This window comes from Scatophagus argus, chromosome 4 (genome assembly GCF_020382885.2).
Source record: "Scatophagus argus isolate fScaArg1 chromosome 4, fScaArg1.pri, whole genome shotgun sequence".
NCBI lineage: Eukaryota > Metazoa > Chordata > Actinopteri > Scatophagidae > Scatophagus > Scatophagus argus.
In genome coordinates this window covers 3,778,940-3,798,323 of record NC_058496.1, presented here as the reverse complement: position 1 = coordinate 3,798,323, position 19,384 = coordinate 3,778,940, and the positions used below count along the sequence as shown (strand labels likewise).

Here is a 19,384-nt window from a genome sequence, read left to right as displayed (position 1 = left end):
AATTCATAACAAACACAAGGACTTGTTGGTAACATGACATGACAGCAGCTGAACATGTGAATAAAAGAATTTTGCGATGATTACCCAGCGGGTTGTTACTCTCTGTTCTGTCTCCTTTTACGTAAATCCCAAATACACATCCTGCTAGCAGAACTAGCAGTGCCAGAACTAGTACAACTGTGGAATCAAGAAATGGATGTTTAACAAAACTGTAACGATTCACAATAAATGCAACACATCACAACATTTTCATTTCACCTGATTGTCAGCACTGGAAAGGCAAACATTTCAGGCCTCAGCGAAAGCAAGAGGACAGAAGTTGGAGTAAAGTGGGATCAGCAAAAAGCATTGTTTTCTTGACTTGGAATTTTTGTGTGGAAAAACAAACTGTTCAATAGCTGCAGTGGAAGAAGGAGGTGCAGTATCTCTCTCAGAAATGCAAGAGTAGAAGAAGAAGTATAACGAGGCATGAGGAGAAGATATTGAAGTACAAGTACCTCAGACTTGTATTCAAGTACAGAACTGGAGTAAATGTCCACCACAGCTTATCCAGACGTAGAAGAAACAGGACAGGAGCAAACAAAGCATCAGATTTACTGGTGTTCATATCTTACCACTGCCATACACTGCATATTTGTGCTCTCTGTCGGCTGGTGGAGCTGTAGTGGCTACAGGAAGGATGAAAACTCGTCAAAGGTCAGTCACAACACGGAGCAGCACAACATAAAAAGTGTTTCTACAGAAAAGCTCTTACCGTTGGTGAAAGCACAGTCGTTTGTGTCATCTAGTGGAGAAAACAAGAGAGGTGTTATAATGTGTTATTAGACAAGACAGCACCAGAAAAAAAGATATTTTAACTTTATACAATGTGATCGTTCAGATCTTACCACCTCCATACACTGCAGGTTTGTCCACCCCTCTGTTGGCTGGTGGATCTGTAGTGGCTACAGGAAGGATGAAAACTCGTCAACAGTCAGTCACAACACGGAGCAACACAATGTAAAAAGTGTTTCTACAGAAAAGCTCTTACCGTTGGTGAAAGCACAGTCGTTTGTGTCATCTAGTGGAGAAAACAAGAGAGGTGTTATAATGTGTTATTAGACAAAACAGCACCAGAAAAAAGAGATTTTAACTTTATACAATGTGACCATTCAGGAAAATGTTCTGGATGTGAAATTTGAATCTATCTTCAGTATGAATAACTCAGTCAACCTGCTTAAAGTACATACCGGACAGAAATAGTTCAATGAGTACAAATGTAAGCTAGAATCTGGTTTGGCATCATGGGTGTTTTGCAAAACTTTTGTGAAAAATATACTCATTTAAAGGCCGCAGCCAATATTCAGCAGCTAAAATATGGACGGTGAATTTTAGCAGTGAAAAGTGATGGGATTTGTGAGCAAACAGCGCCCCCAGCTGGCAGGCTGACATGCAGCTCTTGAGACAGCAAAGGTAGCAGAAAAACCTTGATTTTTTCCCTGTATTTCATTCAATCCATCCAAATTAATGAATGGCAGCATTTAAAATGAAATTGTGAATTCTGATTTGGCATCACGACACGTCTGAATCACTCGGGGAAACAGGAAACTGGTTGCCTGGACTCTGCTGTATTAATCAGTCACTTTGGTTTGGCTTCTGTGTCTTAACAGCAGCATGTGGATCATCTTCTGTAAATGGCAGGCGGTGAACAAAAACGTGGACACAGCATCTTCATCTAAATCTTTACACTTTTCAAAATGAGCATAACACTCTAAGGTGGTTTCTCTAACAGTAAGTTTCCACCATTAAATGAAAAGCCGGGAAAGAAAATCACAATTTCTGATACGTGAAGGGCTTTAGAAAGTAAAAGCAAATACCTGTGCATTTTTTTGTCTCAATATAACCTTTTTTCCCTTCAAAGTCACAGTCACCACTTGTTTTGGTGGAAGTGAACGCTCGACCCCCATGCTGGCAGACTGTATTGGGTGGAGGAGGGCCTGTGCAATTTGCAATGCGAGCGTCTTTGAAGACCTGATTGTCGTCACATAACACATCGGTCACATCAGCGGCACATCCTGGAGGCTTGCAGAAGAACGTCTTCACCGAGGGGTTTCCACCTGCAACATCAAACAGTGTAGCCATGAAATATCTCACCTGAAGTGACCCCTAAATCAAAATGACATGTTTTCCCTTTTACCTGTGGCACGATTTAGCAGAGATGTCTGCCTTTGATTGTGATTGTGAACTAGATGGCATTTTGCATTTAGAAAAAAGCTAAATAAATAGCACCACAGCTTAGAGGACACATATCTATGATTTTGGGGTGAAGTGTCCCTTTAAAGTTGTTTCATGAGAATGGTGTAAAGCAGAGAAGGTCCAGTGTACCTTGACTCGGAGGGACTGGATTGCACTGAATGAGTCCAACAACAAACAGCAGCAAAAGCAAGATGAAAATCAGTTCTGTCAAGACAAAAACACAAATTAAATCAAAGGCTCTCTGATGCAGATTAGAGGTGGCAGATTTTGATAAGGTTGGCCAGAAACTTACTATTCATGTTAGAGATGAGCTTTGAGAAGACTCGATCACAAAACCCGATCCTGCTGCCGGGACGGATGTGGTTCCACTAACCTGGAACAGAGACAGAGGTGAGTGATCACAAAATAAAACAGGAAAACAAGACATGAAACATGAGGAAAAAATAAAACACTTAACAGACAAGGAACATGACATAAACATGCGTGAACTTCCTGTAGTTACTCGGCTGAACTGGTTCAAGACGCGCAACAACACCGATCTTTATTAATGAAGGGTGAAATTCCAACGTCGTCGACGCCACTGACTGACTATAGAATAAACTGCGGCGAGAACAGGAAGTTATAATGTAGCATTTCAAAATTAAAGCCTTCTAAGTGGATCTGAATGGGCTATTTCTGTTGCTTTCAAATCGATATGAAAGGGAAAGTTCCTGTTCCTACATGTACATGTAGTGTCAACTATGAATTTCATAATAAAAGTCGTCTAATCTCATATCCATAAACTTTCCCTCCGAATTCAAAGTGGTATTAAAAAGAAATTTAATCTTTTCACAGACCAGTGTCATTTGCCCGCACTGGCAAGTGGCAACCCTATTGGGTTGAAAGTTAAGGGTGTTGTCCTCAGAGGTCTCCGTTCTCTAATTGTTCAACATGTACTGAGCACTACGTGCCCCGGAGCTTAAACGAAATTTAACGGCTGCCTCATTAAGGACAGCTCGGAATATGAGCGGCGATAAACGTGGGTGAATATGAATTAAAAAGTTAAACTTCTGTAATAAAGAATGCCTAGCGGGTGTAGCGTTCAATTAATCTTGTCATGTATGATCAGAAGCCGAAGCAGATCTTCACCTGCAGCAAAACCTCGAGATCAAATTATGAGATTAAACCTAAAGAATGTAAACAAGTGATCTGTGACAACTAATCTTAAATATATTTCCACAGTGTACTTACACTTCAGTCAGTCTGCGTTTCGCGCGAGGCGGATCCGATTCACCGTCTACCAGCCAACGATATTCTGCGTAGGGAGCCGCTTCTCACTCCTTTTGTCACCCATATGACTTAAAATACGTAAGGCTACGTAGGCTACGTACGCCACCTAGTAAACTAGTCCCGGAACTACAACAAAATAAAGAGAAATTTCCATACTTAACACAGAGACCCAGGCTATTTCTGACAATTTCACCACCCTTACTTATAAGCATTTATCTTGGTCGTTCCAAGTGTCAATCATACCTACCTTGTTGTTTTTTTTCCAGCACAATCAAGGCTATCCAGTGCTGTTTGTGTTTACTGTTTTTCTCTTCAGAAATCAGAAACGTCTTTATTGCCATTGTAAGTGAAGAGGTTTCACATTACTAGGAATTTGACTTGGTGATTGGTGCATACATAGAACGTAACGAGTAGAATATAATAGTAGAATAAAATAAAATAAAATAGAATAAGGTAAATCAAAATAAAATAAGATAAGTAAAATAAATATGGTTCTGGAGGTAGTCCAAAAGTGAGGTAGTGCAGGGTGGAAGTGTCGTGCAAGTAGGTGAGGTAAACAGTGCAAATGGTCAGCAGGTGGATAATGACATGAGCAGAAATCAGTTCCTGTACTGAAGTAACTAAAGTGCAGAGCAGCATGTTAGTCAGTTGGTGTTCAACAGCCCAACAGCAGAGAGAAAGAAGCTGTTCTTGTGGTGTGAGGCTTTGGTCCGAATGGACCGTAACCTCCTGCCTGAAGGGAGTTTCTCAAAGAGTCAGAGCATGCTTACCCTTCATCACATAAGTAATCTTTTCTAAAGGCAAAGTCATTATTAATTCTGAAAACCATTTGCCTGTCCTGGGCCCATTCACCTGCTTCCAGGCTAGCACAATGACTCTGTTGGCCAACATTTTTTGATTTGATAGTACTGCCACAAACAGTGAAAAATTGTACCTTTTATACAAACATCTGGTACAGCACTGCCAAATTTGTTAGGTTTATTTGGGGTCATATATGTACGCATGAACCAGATGTACTGCAGGAGTTTAATCACCGTTTGTGGCTGTGCCTTGACTCAGGCCCTCTCCCACTCCCCTGTGGTGAAGTCCTCTCTCTATTTACTGAGGTCTCTAATGATTTAGCCACCAGTAGATAATATATTTTGGAGAAGAATAAGCAGAGTTACACCTACATTTGCACACACTATGAGTTTCTCCGGTGCTTTACGTCTCTCTTGGGGGTACAGTCACACCACAGTCGCTGAAACAAATTCATAACAAACAGAGCGCACAGCACGCTGCAGTCTGAGCTTGTCCCTGGCAGTGGCCCCAGCGTACCACACGGTGATGGAGGAGGTGAGGATGGACTCAATGATGGCCGTGTAGAACTGAACCATCATCTTGATGTTATGTATAGTCTTGTTGTTTGCACTATGTACAGTTATGTACAGGTTGTCTTATGTATAGAGGTGTAGCATGTATAAACTTTGACCTTTTGTGTAGCATAACATAGCACCTGGTCCCAGGAGGAACATTGTCCCATTTCACTCTTCATTGTACTACATAAACAACTGAAATGGCAATAAAGATCCACTTGGCCTGACTTGACTTAATATTTTAAGATGATTACAGAAGATTTAAAAAAGACAGTGAGGCTGTATAGGCTGACTGAATAGTATTTAAACAGTCACAGTTGTGTTGTGAATGAAATAAAAAATATGAATGTGTGAAACATGTGAATGTGAGCAGGTATGACAATAAAGTTCCTTGAATCCTTGAAAATCAGAGAGATCAAAATCAGAATTTTGTGACAAACAGCGCCCCCAGCTGGCGTCATGCAGACCTAGAAGCAGCAACAGCAGCTGTAAAATAAAAGGTTTGAAAGGTATTTTCCCCAGTCAAACAGGGAAGCAGAGAACTGTTTTTTTTTTTTTTTTTGCAATTGCGGCACATCCTGTAGGCTTTACTGCTGGTTTAATTCACACACCACGCAGACACATGATATTGACCTGCTTATGGTGATTTGATTTTAATAGCTAACTAAGCTAGTTAGCCTAATATATAACACTTAGCCAAAGGCAAGAGTGAATTTGAACATGAAAAATATGTCAAAACTACAATGTTTTAATTAGCAAAAACTCCTGAATAATATAGTGATATCTAAGTAAATGACAGAGCAAAATTTAAGTCATGAATATAATCATTTTGACTTATGCAAGTGTTAAAGTCTTGTCTCAAAATCTGTACAAAATAAACTTGATGAATGGAGGCCAGGGTCAGAAAAGAAACCTCAGCAGTCTTAAGATGATTAACTTAAAGGAAGAAATAACAAGTTTTGACACAAACCTTTCTGTCAATATTTTGAACTTTTCAAATCTTTTTTAGTGACATTTTTCACAGTTTGGTCTCTTTGCGATTTGAACAGCCCGTGACCCTGACGGATAAGTGGTATAGAAAATGGATGGATGGATGGGATTTGAACAGTGATTTAAATGAAACTATCTGAATGGTTTAGAGGGAGAAAAACATCTTACAAACATCTGAGACATGACAATGTAGCCAAACTAGACAAGCCACAGGTTTAACAACTAACAAATTCCATTTTATAAGATGATCATATGGTTATTTTAAATGTAAAATCCTAACTTATTAGAGCTGTAAAAGAAATGCAGTGGAGTTCAATATTTCCCTCTGAAATGTGGTGGAGCAAAAATATAAATTAGCACACAATAAGCCTGTGAATATTCTCATTCATCCAGGTCATGGTTATCTCAAGGAAATTCAATCGAATGCAGCTGGATTTGTTATTACATTACATTACATTACTTGAGTAAAAGTACTTTCCACCAGTCATGGAAAACATTACTCAGCTGCAAACATAGCAACACAAAGTACCGGTACACATCGTAAAACTGGCTCAGCAAAAACCAGCTTAGCGGTCAACCTCTAGGTGGCAGCAAAGTCTACCCTCGTGTTTACATCCGCAGAAGAAGAGCAGACTGGTTCGCACACGGATGTAGGAACAGGATTTATAATCAAACCTTCCAACCTGTCAGCTTGTATTTGTCAACGCAGATTGTGGCGTGAGCCTGGCCCGAAGGAGAGACAAATTTAAATAGATTCGCTTTGTGTTTTGGTTGTCGTGCGGACACAATGAGGACGGCTCTCCTGCTACTCACAGCATTTCTGTGTTGCTGTTTGGTCGGAGGTGAGTGGAGTTTTGAATCGCCAGGCGACGTGGGGCTCCCTCAGATTAAAAGGCTATTCGGGGAAACGTCCGACTCCCCCGCAGTCCATGTTAGCTCATTTTAAGCTAGTTAGCTGTCCACCGTTTTATCGCAGAACTATTAGTTGTATTCACTGAGCTATGAGGAGCTAATTGTCAATTTCAAAGTGTCAGTGTGAGGATGAATGATTTTGATTTTACGTATAAATACGTTTTGTGAAAAAGAAGCTAAATTAGCCCAGTCTCCACCACAAACAATGGATTAGTTTTAGTTTGCAAACATAAAATAAATATGACATGACATTAAATCGAAACATGTAGAACAAAAACGATATGAGTGATACTGTATGTGTCCTGGCTGCTGGCTACAAGCCTGACCGGATTGATTTGTTAAGAGACTCCACCTTCCTCATCCACCTCCCCCACCAAACACCCCCGTCGACGTTTCTCAAGCCTGTCGCCTCCAACCATATAGCAGCTTAACTAAACGTCCAAACGGCACACTCACATTGAAATTCTACTTCACTTTCCTGTATCAAGTTATCAATTAGTTTGTAGGAATCTGTGCTGTATTAACAGTACATTTTTAATTATTATTAATATTATTATTAATCCTGTCCAGCAAACCAGCTCTTATATTTTCTTAACCTTAATGTTATGACCTGTAATACCAATAATGCTTTTTATTGCATATAATTTAATCGCCTAACAGAATCATCACGACTAATGTAGCCAAGCTGTGAAAGCTGACAGGAAGAAGACCAAGCACATTAACAACAAGAAACAAGGACAGACACGACGAGTGGGGCAAACTAAGATTCAGAAGTTTTCAGTGGAAACAGAGGAAAAAATAATGAGGCCAAGCAAACAGATGTATGTAGGTCAGCAATACAGAACTCACAAAGGCCCCATTCATGGTGTTTATTATTAGATGACATTAAATTCTCTGTTTTTCTGTTACTGTCATCATGCCATGTGTTCTGCTGCTTTTTCAGTTGTTTTTCTTATTTACAGAAACTACAGCACAGGAAAAAAAATTGGTTCAAAGTGGCAATGACGGTCCACCAGCAAGGAAGAATGAAAACATAACTGCTACTAATAAGGTGAAAGATGGACAGCCTGTTAACAACACAGCAGAGACTGAAAAACCAGTTCACCATGGTGAAAGTAATGATACATTGCCAGCAGGGAGCAAAGTACCAAATCTGCCCCAGGCCAAGCCTGACAAGGATGAAATGAACAGGACATTAGAGGCAACAAACAGACCAGATTCAGCAGACGTTAAGGATCATGGGAATGACAACAGCAACAAAACAAAAACTGATTCCAAACAGGGACAGGGACCTGGTTCTCAGGCACATCAGAAAAGTCAGACTGAGGGGGATTCAAATGAAGGAAATGAGGGAGGTGCAGACACACCGACAACTGGGGAAAAAGACGCTAAGACTACAGATCAAAATGTAGTGAAACCTGCAGCGCCAGGAGACAAAGATGGGGTAGAGCCAGAAGGGGAGCCTGCTAATGAGGAGAAGACAAACGGAAAGGACACTAATAAGAAGAGCAAAGGAGGAAATGATGTCGACAAGGAACAGACCGGAGGGAACGATATCAATAAGGAACAGACAGGAGGAAATAACGCCACAGAGGAAAGCCCGGCAGGGGATAATGGCAATGAGGAGGAAAAGCCAGAGGAAGAGGGAACAAGAAATGCGGAAACAGAGAAAACGCAGTATGACCCATCTGGTTTAAACGATGAGACCGAAAACAGTCATTTCTTTGCGTACCTTGTCTCTACAGCTGTGCTGGTGGCAGTGCTTTACATCACTTACCACAACAAGCGGAAGGTAATTTTCCCTCAGCCCTCTCTGAAACATTCTGTGCATATCCACGTTTCTGCCGACTTCTTGTCTCAGACAGGCGGATGACAAATTTAAAAGAGTAGTTGGGCATTTGAGGAAATTATTTGTTTTGTTGTGAAGAGTTAGATGAGAAGATTGAAAATACATAATCTTGCTAACAGCATCTCTAAAACAAAGTGTATGTTGTAGTTTTACCCTTTACATAGCCAGGATTGATTCCCATTTACTGTTGCGTTATGGTCTTAAATATGTAAATGTATATAAATGTATGCTTCTCAGTTTCAGCCTGGACCTCTTAGAGGCTGCTTGTTGAATTTTATCTTGTTACACTTGTACTGTAATCCAGGCTTCATACAACAGACAAGTGCCAATATGTCCTTCTCTTTTTATTCCCCTGCCAGATTATTGCCTTTGTTTTGGAAGGAAAGAAATCCAGATCCTCACGCCGACCTAAATCCACAGAATACCAGAAGTTGGAACAGCAAGTAAGTTGTTGATATAAAGACATATAAACACAAAATACACTTTCATTTCATATTTTGTTTTTAATTCTCTTCATTTTCTTTCAGATGTGATCTCAAGTAATTTCTTGAAGCCTTGAGCGGTTGAATACACTGGGGGTTGTGTGAGAAGTGGGCAAGTGGAAACTGGTGTTAAATATTCTCCTAGTGTACTCAGCATTGATTTCACCTTGTTTTGTTTAGGGGGACATTCTTCTAATATGTGTGGTTTAAATGCTTGTTGTATGACTATGCAGATGACACTGTTGCCTTATTGAAGGAATTAGTGAAGTGCAGTGAAGGTAAAATAAGCATGCTGTGTTTGCACTTGTGTCGTTATTCCACTTCTATTAAGCAATCTTGTAATTTGACCTGGCTAAGGTTCTTACTCAGGATAATTCAGTAGCAGAAAAAAATATTAGCTCTTTGGATTCCAGACTTGTTTGCACAGCGAGCTAGCCATTGCACGATGCACCTAAATAAGCCATCTGAATCATTGTAAAATAGCAGCTGTGTACAATTTCTGAGGTTGTTTTTAGATGTCTGTCAGATAAAATCTATCAAGAGTCCATTTAAATGTTCAAAATGATCCCAGTGGGATTTTTGCATAACCACATGGTCCCGTCAAGATGAATGTAATGGCAAACTTTATTGTCTAAATTAGATTTTAGCTAAATGCTCACCCACTTCAACTCTTTAAGGTTCAGTGTGTTGGATTTGGGGGGTTTACTGACAGCAATGGAGTATAATATTCAGAATATATTTTTATTTGGGTATAATCACCAGAAACTAATAATTATTGTATTTCCCTTACCTTAGAATGAGCCCTTCATACCTACAGAGGGAGCAGGTCCTTTTCATGCAGTTCACCATGTTGCACTGCTGTATTTTCACAGTAGCCCAGGATGGACAATCCAGCAGTGGCTCTTTTCAGGCCTTTTGCATCTTGATGTTAATTGAAGGCTCACATTGTTTCTCTTGCACAAGTCGGAAGGCAGGGGTGAAGGGAGAGGCATTCAGCTGGTTGCTACCTCAGCACTGGAGGCTGCTAAATCCTACACGCTGGACCATTAAAGGAACAGTTCACCAAAAATGAAAAGCCCCACCCGCCTGTGCCAATGAAAAGTCTGGTGAAGTTTCTTAGTCCACAGAACATTTCTGGAGCTTTGCTGAACAGCTGATAAAGCTGGGGACTAGTTTTAAAACAACATAAAACGGTTTCATACAGCTCACCTGGGGTAATCCAACTCTTGAAGCACCAAGATTGCAAATTGATTCATACTAATAATTTTAGCATGCACCCTGTTAGACAAGCTGTATGCTGAATCAGTCTTTTTAAATACAACTAAACAACTGAATAGCTGCTGTCGTGTTGTTGGGCACACATGTAAACGACTCTTTATTTATTCAGACTGAACATCAAGGCAAAATGCTGGTTGACTGTAGACTGTAAGGCGGGTGACCTTATGGACACTTTGGTTAAAAGTTAACTTGTGCCACTTGTTGTTTTGCATTGAAACTGTTACTTGTTTTAACCCAAAAACTGTTTTGTTTTTTTTTTTAATGAGGAAATTGGCCAACAGCTGCATTTTGCCTGTTGGGACTGCACTATTGGGAAACAGTTTGTCTCCGGTGATGGGTTGACCACTACTACACAAGATTAAATCTTTCCTGTTGAGCTGATGTATGTTGTTTCTGTTCAAAGATGACAGACGTGCCAAATTGTGACCAGTATTAATTCAGTGTGTGAATCTTGATGTCGTCACTTTCTGTAAAAAAAGGCTATGAAATATCACCAAATTGAGTCAAAATTCCATCTTATATATTTTTATTGTGAAAAAAATCAGCATTTTTTATAAGCCAGTTAGTTTACAACCCATTGCTCTCATGAGTGATATAAGCATCAGAACTGGTTAGAAAACACCTTCCATACGGTCTTGTCTGATCTTAGCATGTTTTGAAGCTGTTTAATGGCCACATAACTAAATAACCATGTATAAGATATTTATTTCCCTTTGTTTGGAAAGGATGTTTGCTCAAAACTTCCTGCTGTCTTTCAAATGTTGGAATGCACAAATGTGTGTGTACTGAACCAATGAAGAAGAGTACTGATTCTAAAATAAAAGCTTTTTGTACTTTCTAGCCTCACAGGAGTTGGATTGACTGCCTTCACTGTCACAGCTGCTGTCGTGATTCAGGGCCTGGCATATTCAAGCCTGAAATCGGTGGTAGAATAATTATTTAGATCATTTACTTCAAGTAATAGTAGTATTAGTAGTAGTAGTAGTAGTACTAATTATAACAGGGTGAAAATTCCTGCATTCAGAATCACGCAGATTATGTACCAAACGTACTCATGAGGCAGAAAAATATGCCAGGCTGATATATATATGCCTTCAACAGATTTATCTAATAGTTACGTAAATAACTTTGGCGTGACTGCTGACAACTCATAACCTCAAAGAAATGTGACAAAAGGCCTGACTGGGCACCACCTTTTCATTGTAAATGACCACAAGCTTGGTTTTTAATGTGAGTTAAAATGTTTACCTGAGACTCAAAGTTGGGTGAGCTACCATTACTGAACAGTAAAAACAGTTGGACTGTGGCACAGCTACTCTGTGGAGAAATCTAGTTTGGTTAGTTGGCTAGTTCAGACTAATTCTATCAAGGAAAGAAAATTCTTAAATTTACAATGAAAATGTGATAAGAAAATAAGACAAAGTATAATCCAAAAAAGTCACGTGCCGGCAAAAAGTGCCCAGTAGTTCACAGGTCATACAAAACAACCGAGAAAGTAAAATACCCCACTCATTTACGGGAGAGTGAGAGGAAAGTCAGCACTGGTTTTGTATTTGTTAATAAATAGAGATAATCAATACTTATTGGTACCAAATATATTCAAGCTTTGAATGCATTGTCTGGCTCTGCCTTCACAGGAGTCGGGATGGAATAGAAATGGGGCAGGACAGGCCAAAGTGGGTCTCATAACATGAGAGGAAGTGCTAAAATAAGAATAAAATCATCCCTTTCTCTTAAGACCCAAAATGGTTTGTGGTTTTGTAAATGTCCCCATAAAGCAGTGCAGTAGCATCACAGTGGCATCATGTTCCTGGCCTCCTCCTCGTAGATGTCAGGTATCTCTCCCATGGAGGAGGACACCATTCGGACAGAGTTGCACCCACGAAGCTCCATCTCATACCGGATGAGCTGCTTCCAGAAGCCCTCATTCGGCCTCACCAGGGATCGACGGGTCTTCACCCACCTGTGGGCCTCCAGCAGAGTCACGCCGTGGTGCTTCATCAGGTAGGCCATGCACAGGGCGGCGGAGCGGCTCACTCCGGCGTTACAGTGCACCAGAGTCCGGCCCCCGAGCCGTGCAACGAGCTGAATTTTATCCGCCACTTTGTCAAAGTGGTCGCTGAGAGGGGACACCGGGGAGTCAGCGATCGGGATGTGGATGTACTCCACCTCTGGAGGAGGAGGGCGGCTGCTCTTCGTCTCGGTGGCGTTCACGATGCAGGTAATCTTGCACCGACTCACCTGGGAGGAATCATTAGCCGCTCTGCCATTACTGAGATAAAGATGGTCGGTGAGCCGGCACAAGCCCGAGAGGCCCGAGAGACCCGAGAGACCCGCGGGACCCGACTGATGCATTCACGGCGTGAAATTTCCCGCTGCAACAGAACTTTATTATCAATATGTTAGTCGGTATTGGCCAAACAGAGGTAGAGACTTCGCCATCTTAAAAAAAAAAAGTAATAGTGGTAGTAAGGCACCTCATGAGGTACAAACATGTGTGTGAGCCCAGGCTGTCGCCCCCTGCTGGATGGCTTTTTCATGAGGTTAGACGTAGCAGTCGAACAAACAAGATCCGTACAAATAAGCCTCCTTTGCTCTTCTATGTTTAATATTTGCTACGAGTAGCACATGTGAATATAAGTACTTTGTAAATTGGCTTTAGTAATATTATTTAAACAATAAAGGAGAGACAAATGTAAATAAAGTACAATGTTCACAAGTTTAAAAAAAGGTCAAAATACTTCCTGTAGATTATCCAGATATCAAAATATTATGTAGTCGTGATGACTTGTTTTAAATACTGTAAACAAATCAGATCATGGATGAGACTAGACCTGAAACAACGCGTTCATTAAATCAATCTGCAAATATTTTGGCAGTCACACCATTGACACACCCTCCGGTCCAACTGGTTAATACATTTTGGGTTACCTGTTTTATTTTGATACTTTTCATTCATTGCATTGTTGGCACCTTCATTTCTCCTGTCTTTGTCTTTCTCCCAGCCCCTGTGATTACTTGCCCAGACTGATCCATGGGTATGCCATGACTGATAACAGTAGGCCTGTACTTAATAAAGAAAGGGTTATGACCTCTGACATGTATTCAGGTAACAGTGTTACCAACACAGCCAGAAAAGGGAGAAGGTGGAGGACCACAAACACCTCACAGACCCCTCCCTGACTGAAAAGGCTCACTAGCTTCAGTGTCCCTCATGGTAGCAAGCAGTGAGCTGTGTTAGTGAACTGCAGTCAAACTGCACCTATTAGCTACAACCCCTGCTGTAGCTTTCAGGGTCAGGAAAGCTAAGGCAGGTGGAGCAGGTGGAGATGAGCTGGTGTAAATACTGAGGGGAGTAACTGGAGAGTGAGGAACAGGTGAGCAGGTGCATGTGGGAGTCAGATGACTCGGGCAGACCGTAAAATCCGAGGACATCAGGTGTAGAACGGCAAATCTGGAGAGCTGCTAAATAATGCATGGGCCTGCACAAGAGAGAGTGTGGCTGACTGCAGGGACAGAATGGACACAGCTGGACTGAGGCGGACATTTTTGTTTTTTAGTGAAGTATCAGTCAATAGACTGCGACACTCGTCCTCAGTCGTGCCTTCTGCAGTTTTCACTGTGTTGCTGCACTGTTTTTTTGCTCTATTAATGTAAACTCACCACATACAGACGTGTACCTCGTAAGTATTTCTGATTCTGATCTCAGCAGCTACTGAATGTCTTGCCATGGACGATGGATGAGTAAAAAAACTATATTTACCAACATTTACAGACAAAAGCAGATAAGCTTTAAGACAAGTTGTCATCAATGATGCATATTTGCAGTGTTATTGTGAGCTTTTCTTTTTATTTGCTGTGACAACAAATGGTCAGAGAACGGATGTGTGTCCGTCTTTGTCCACGTGGAGAAATCAGTTAATTAAGTTGAGTATTTCTACACATCCTCAGTGATGCTCCTTTAAGTGACATTACAGCAGAACGCTGTTGTGTTTTTGGTTCGAGGTGGTTGCTGTGTGTTAGCTGCTGGTGCCTGCAGGCAGTCCTCGGTTGCCCAGGAAACACAGATGGTGGATGAAGGGCGCGCATACAAAAGACCATAAACCTGTGGCAGCAGCTGGAGACTGATTAATTCAGGTCTGTGCAGTCCTGCTCACTCAAACACGTCGCTGTTCTCTTCAGTACCTCCCATCCGTTCTCTTTGTCCAGAACCTTCCGTCTCCACTTTACCCTGTTTTTTTTTTTTTCTTACCCGGACTGGACTCCCGTCAATGCGCAGCTGTTGTTGGCACTCCCACATCTGCTTCCCTCAGCTCGGCGGCCATACAGACGACGCTCAGCCGCGGATCGTGTTAGTGCGAGCCGTGTAGGTCCAGAGGGACGAGCTCATTTTTACTGCAGGCGCAATGACTGCACACACACTCGGTGTGTATTTGCAGGTTAGGCAGCTTGCCCTCAGCATGGAAAAGAAAAAGCAGAAGAAGAAGATGAAGATGTGATCTTTCCACACCGTCTGGTGCTGCGGGACAGGTGCATGTGGAACCAGGAGACCACCGGTAGGGATTACAAAAGACTTCATCTGCTCTTCTTTTACACTGAACGTTTATACTTAAAAAGGTTAAGCTGTTTTTTGTCTGTTGTTCGACTGGATGAACATTGACTCATTTCCTGCAGAGGAGGGCCTGGTCTGTGGAGAAGGTCTCCTCAATCTGACATCCATGCAGCGTTTATGAATACTGAAATGTGCTTATTTATAGAAGAGCTGTTTCTGGTGGACACATGCCAAATTAGAGTTAAGGTTTATTTAATCATGTATACAGTACAAAACTACACGGTCTTTCATCTCCAGGTAGACAGTAGACATTCCCACCAAAGGAAACGTCAAACAAATTAAACCTCAGCTACAGTCCAGAGCTCTGGTTGTATGTGACATAATATACAGAGAATGTAAAGCAAACAAACAGTGAATCAGCTGTAAGGTGTTCCACAGCCTTATTCGATATCCTTTCATTTTGTAGCCAACCCTGGGGTCAGAGTTGCACGGACTTTGCACCCGATTCGTCTGCAGAGCTGCTGAAATGTGACCAGTGAGGACACCGGGAGGATCCAAACGGGAACCAGCAGCAGGACAGGTTATGTGTACAGGCCGGCTTATGTTTATTAAAGTTGTAAGGGAGGTTCATTTTACCAGATGGACACACACACACACAAAATACCAGATGGAGAATTTAATTTAATACAGATAACTGACAACAATAGCGCCTCTCAAGTGTGTCTTTGTAGCGGTGGGTGTATTTCAGCCTCGTTAGTGTGGAGAGAAACAGTAAAGCTAAAGAAGTGATGCCTGGGGTATCTTGGGTCGACAGTTGGGTGGCGTCCCACTTTTCTGCTGCTTTGTGTTGTGTTTTCCTCTCCAGTTACACTGATGGAAAAACAGATCGGGGCTCGAACTGGACCTGACGGGTGGCATCGCTCCATTGGCGCTCAGCTGTGCTGCCTCACTGACTGGTACAGGATCTGTCAGTAGATTTACACCACGGTGACTTTTATTTCCCTTCATGTTCACTCCACACTGTGACTTGTTATATTGGTCCAGATGAATATAAAGTGCAGAGCCAATCTGTCTTGCTTTTGCCCACGTACAGGATGTGTTCCACTGCGCTGAGCCTCTGTGCTGGCCCAGAGTGCCGATAAATGGCCAACAGATAGAACGTGGGAGATACGTTGTGTCTCCAGGATTACGGTTAAGAGAAGAGATAAACCAACCTGAAAGTGGAGACCGTGACCAAATCAGATTAGCATCATCAGTTTTTCAGAATCATTATTCAACATACAGCAGATAATCCTGGCTTTTTTTTTCAGACCAGCATGAAAATATGTTTTTAACAGCACGTCATGTAAAGGAGGCCATCAGGAGGGTGTCGCTTGTGTTGGGAGGCATCACCTCATTGTTCACTTTTTGACTGTAACAGCTGCCATGTCTTTCCTCCCTGCAGCGATGGACGCATGGTGCCGTTGCTGCTGTCCAGTACCTTCAGAAGGAGACAACGAAGTGTTTCCCAGCTGAGAGACGACTTCTGTTGCTTTTGTGTATGTGTGAAAAGGGCTTGGAAGAGTTTGAAATGCCACTGCTCAGTCAGTCATAACCAGATTTAGCAGGAAAGCACTTCTATTGGGTGTTTTGAGTCCAAAATGATTTTCTGCAGTGTGTGTGTGTGTTCCTGGCTGTGAGTAATGCTAATACAGCTCCATCCACCCACACTGCCATGTTTTTCTTTCTTTTTTCCGGCCGATCAAAAACCCCGACACTGCAGCCATTGAACACCTCTCACGCCTGTTTATTTCAGCCTCTGTCAGTGCTGACCTCTCCGCTGTTACCTCCATCACTCTGCTTATCATTTAGTCGCTTTCTCTCAGTATGAGACCCTTTAAATTCACCGCAAGAGGTGTGTTAACGATGCTCCCCTGTGTGCTAACTTCTCACCAAAGCTAGCATGTGTTCATGTCAGATGCAGAAGTGGAAATGCTGTTATTTTAAGCCTGTAATGTTAAAAATTCTGCGTGAGAATGACTATTTTTCTCACATTCTGACAGTGTGTGATTCACACAGTATGTTCTTTGTTCGTCTTCAAATCTCTTAATTTGGATGTGACGCCAACTGTTTCTTTGATGTGCAGTACATCCTCAGTGTATATCAGCTGTAAGTGTGTGGGCGCGTGCGTGTCAGCGTGAGTGCATGTGTTTGTGTGCATGTGCTCTATTTGTGTGTGTGTGTTTGTTCCTGTGCGTGTGCATGTGTGTCATGCCTGTCTGACAGAACAGACTTCTGTAATGGTCCTGAAGCTACCATCTGCTTTTCAGTGATTTTATCCCAGCTGCAAAGTTTTTTAAAACATGCTTGAAGTTTTTTTTTTTTTTCTTGTACCAGAGAAGGGATGAAAAGTATTTACATATGATTCTTAGCATTTGTTTTGACCTCTTTAAAGTACCAGTTAGGTGGGGATTCTTGTGGTTTAGATAATCATAAGCGACAAGAATGTCTCTGGAAATTAACTGTGTGTAGTTTTCTAAATGGTGCCTACTGGCATTAATTAAACTGTCATGATGTCTACAGCCCCACCACCTGATACTTAAGCAAATTACACCAAATGCTAATAATGATGTGCAAATGGCTTTTTACCCGGTCTGGATTCTACTAACAGTATCTCACTAATATCTAACAATACTAATGTGTGCTAACAGTGGGATGATTACTAACCTGTCCTCTGAATGCTGATGGCTGGCCTTGTTCAATCTAACCCACTGACTAACCCTCTGCTTTATGCCCCGCAGTCCGACGCACACACTTCTCTCTCATGATCCTGCAATCCTTCTTCTACAAACGACCAGCTTTAGATTGATTTTCAAAGAAGAAAATCGACGAAAACAGTTAAAGCAGGCAAGTCAAGAAGGGTTTCAGGACTTGGGAAGGGAGAACTTATTAACCACTAGATGAAAAGAGGAGGAGAAACAGCAGCTGCTGATACTAAACTGGGTTGACCACATACTTTGGAAGAATCCTCACAAAACTGATCTGATTCCAAATGATGATATTCCCATAGCGTGCAACAGGCTTCGCAGGCTAAATTCGCAGCTTCAGAGACCCGTCTTTCTGTCTCTGCCTGTGTGCTGTGTGGTCAACCTTCACGGGTGAGTGCCTGGCCTGTTGTCCAACAAGCCAAGCAAACCTCATCTCCACTACTAACTTAATATGGTGCTGATACTAACAGTAGGTGAGGCTGTAATGGTCCACCTGACGCTCTTACTAACCTCTCTGTTCATTCTGACCGAAGCATAATTCAATCCAGTCGAAAGTCAAATGACATTACATGGAAGCTTTTATCCAAATCATCTTCAGTGCCATGAGTAGATGCTGTTTTTAGGCCTGAGCTTCTACTGTGTCAGTGCTGACACAAGTCCTTATGAGCAAGTTAGACAATTCCCTTAGTTCATTAAATTAACAGAAACTAACCAAAGGGCTTGCATTAGCTCTCTGCAAACTAACCAACTAACCCACTAATAAACTAATAATCTAATAATCTAACAAAAACTAACTGGAATCACTAACTTTGTGCTGAGTGGAAGAACTAGTGAAGCACCCTGACTTTGAGGAGGTGCATCACTTATTAAATGTACTAACAGAATTAAGCTTTGAAGAGTTACTGGTGTGAGTTGAATGTGCCTGTTTGTTTGTGTGTGTGTGTGTGTGTGTGTGTGTGTGTGAGAGAGAGAAACCACCTGGTTTTGTTCTTTCAAACAATACTTTAACATACCAGTGCAGATTATTTTTATTGGATGCGTATAACACACAGCTTTCTGCCTTTCTGCTCCCAAACAACACTGAGTGTGGAAGTACCATGTAAAGAAACAAACATGTACACAGCTGTCTTTGTAATGTACTGCTAACATATCAGTTGCCTTTACCATATAACTTGTAATAAATAATTTTCACATGGAAGTAAAACATGTTTATGGTGTATTGTCTCGTCTCTCATCTGTTTGCACAAAAAATTGCAGCCTAAAAGATCCATGCATTCACATTGTACACAACAACAACAAAAAGTCTGCACAGTCCTGTCCAGGAGCATGTTGTCTGCACCCCGCCAGCATATCACAAGGGAGGGGGGGTTTCTGTGGCAGTATGAAGTGTCATCTCCAGAAAAAACACCTTTGCTGTCTTGATTGCTATAATCAAACTGAAGCGTGATTACTGTCGCAGCATGATCAACACATGCCGAGTCTTGCAGTATCCATTTTTAATAATAATAATAAAAAATCTCATTTTAAGAATCCACCAAATGTGTTAAATTCACATGTGAAAAAGAAGTTTGCCCTTCTTTTTTAACTTCAAAGCTGTAAGAGTTTGCATGTGCAATTTATTTATTCAGTTTAGCAGGTGATTGAATTGTCACCGCGTGCCGTCGCCGAAGTAACACGTGTAACTCTGAAAGTGATGCTGCCTCACATCGGTGGGA

The 19,384-nt window shown here is 41.6% G+C and overlaps 2 protein-coding genes and 1 long non-coding RNA gene across 5 annotated transcripts; 2 read left to right on the top strand and 1 right to left on the bottom strand.

Annotated features, from left to right (window-relative positions):
• Nucleotides 1-6,472: 6,472 nt before the first annotated feature.
• On the top strand, nt 6,473-11,216 carry tgoln2 (trans-golgi network protein 2). The gene is made up of 4 exons (XM_046386943.1): nt 6,473-6,691; nt 7,724-8,553; nt 8,970-9,053; nt 9,138-11,216. Exons 1-4 carry the CDS (start codon nt 6,637-6,639, stop codon nt 9,141-9,143), a joined length of 975 nt encoding a protein of 324 aa, XP_046242899.1. The 5' UTR covers nt 6,473-6,636; the 3' UTR covers nt 9,144-11,216.
• On the bottom strand, nt 10,616-12,834 carry zgc:153044 (uncharacterized protein LOC751678 homolog). The gene has a single exon (XM_046386944.1). The coding sequence runs from the start codon at nt 12,723-12,725 to the stop codon at nt 12,162-12,164; it is 564 nt and encodes a 187-aa protein (XP_046242900.1). The 5' UTR covers nt 12,726-12,834; the 3' UTR covers nt 10,616-12,161.
• Nucleotides 12,835-13,138: 304 nt separating this feature from the next.
• LOC124058082 lies at nt 13,139-18,873 on the top strand. Of its 3 annotated transcripts, XR_006843211.1 has the most exons (5): nt 13,140-14,053; nt 14,376-14,507; nt 14,650-14,926; nt 15,389-15,909; nt 16,367-18,873. It is a non-coding gene; the product is annotated as an uncharacterized LOC124058082 (long non-coding RNA). The 3 variants fall into 3 exon arrangements; XR_006843210.1 differs by having other exon boundaries at nt 13,139-14,053; nt 14,376-14,926; nt 15,389-15,878; XR_006843209.1 differs by having other exon boundaries at nt 14,376-14,926.
• Nucleotides 18,874-19,384: the final 511 nt, after the last annotated feature.

Excerpts from the sequence above, each read along its gene's own strand:
- zgc:153044 (XM_046386944.1), bottom strand. The coding sequence starts at position 12,725 with ATGCATCAGTCGGGTCCCGCGGGTCTCTCGGGTCTCTCGGGCCTCTCG.
- tgoln2 (XM_046386943.1), top strand. The coding sequence starts at position 6,637 with ATGAGGACGGCTCTCCTGCTACTCACAGCATTTCTGTGTTGCTGTTTG. Across the intron at positions 6,692-7,723 it reads GTGTTGCTGTTTGGTCGGAG|AAACTACAGCACAGGAAAAA; the intron begins GTGAGTGGAGTT and ends TCTTATTTACAG. Across the intron at positions 8,554-8,969 it reads CTTACCACAACAAGCGGAAG|ATTATTGCCTTTGTTTTGGA; the intron begins GTAATTTTCCCT and ends TTCCCCTGCCAG.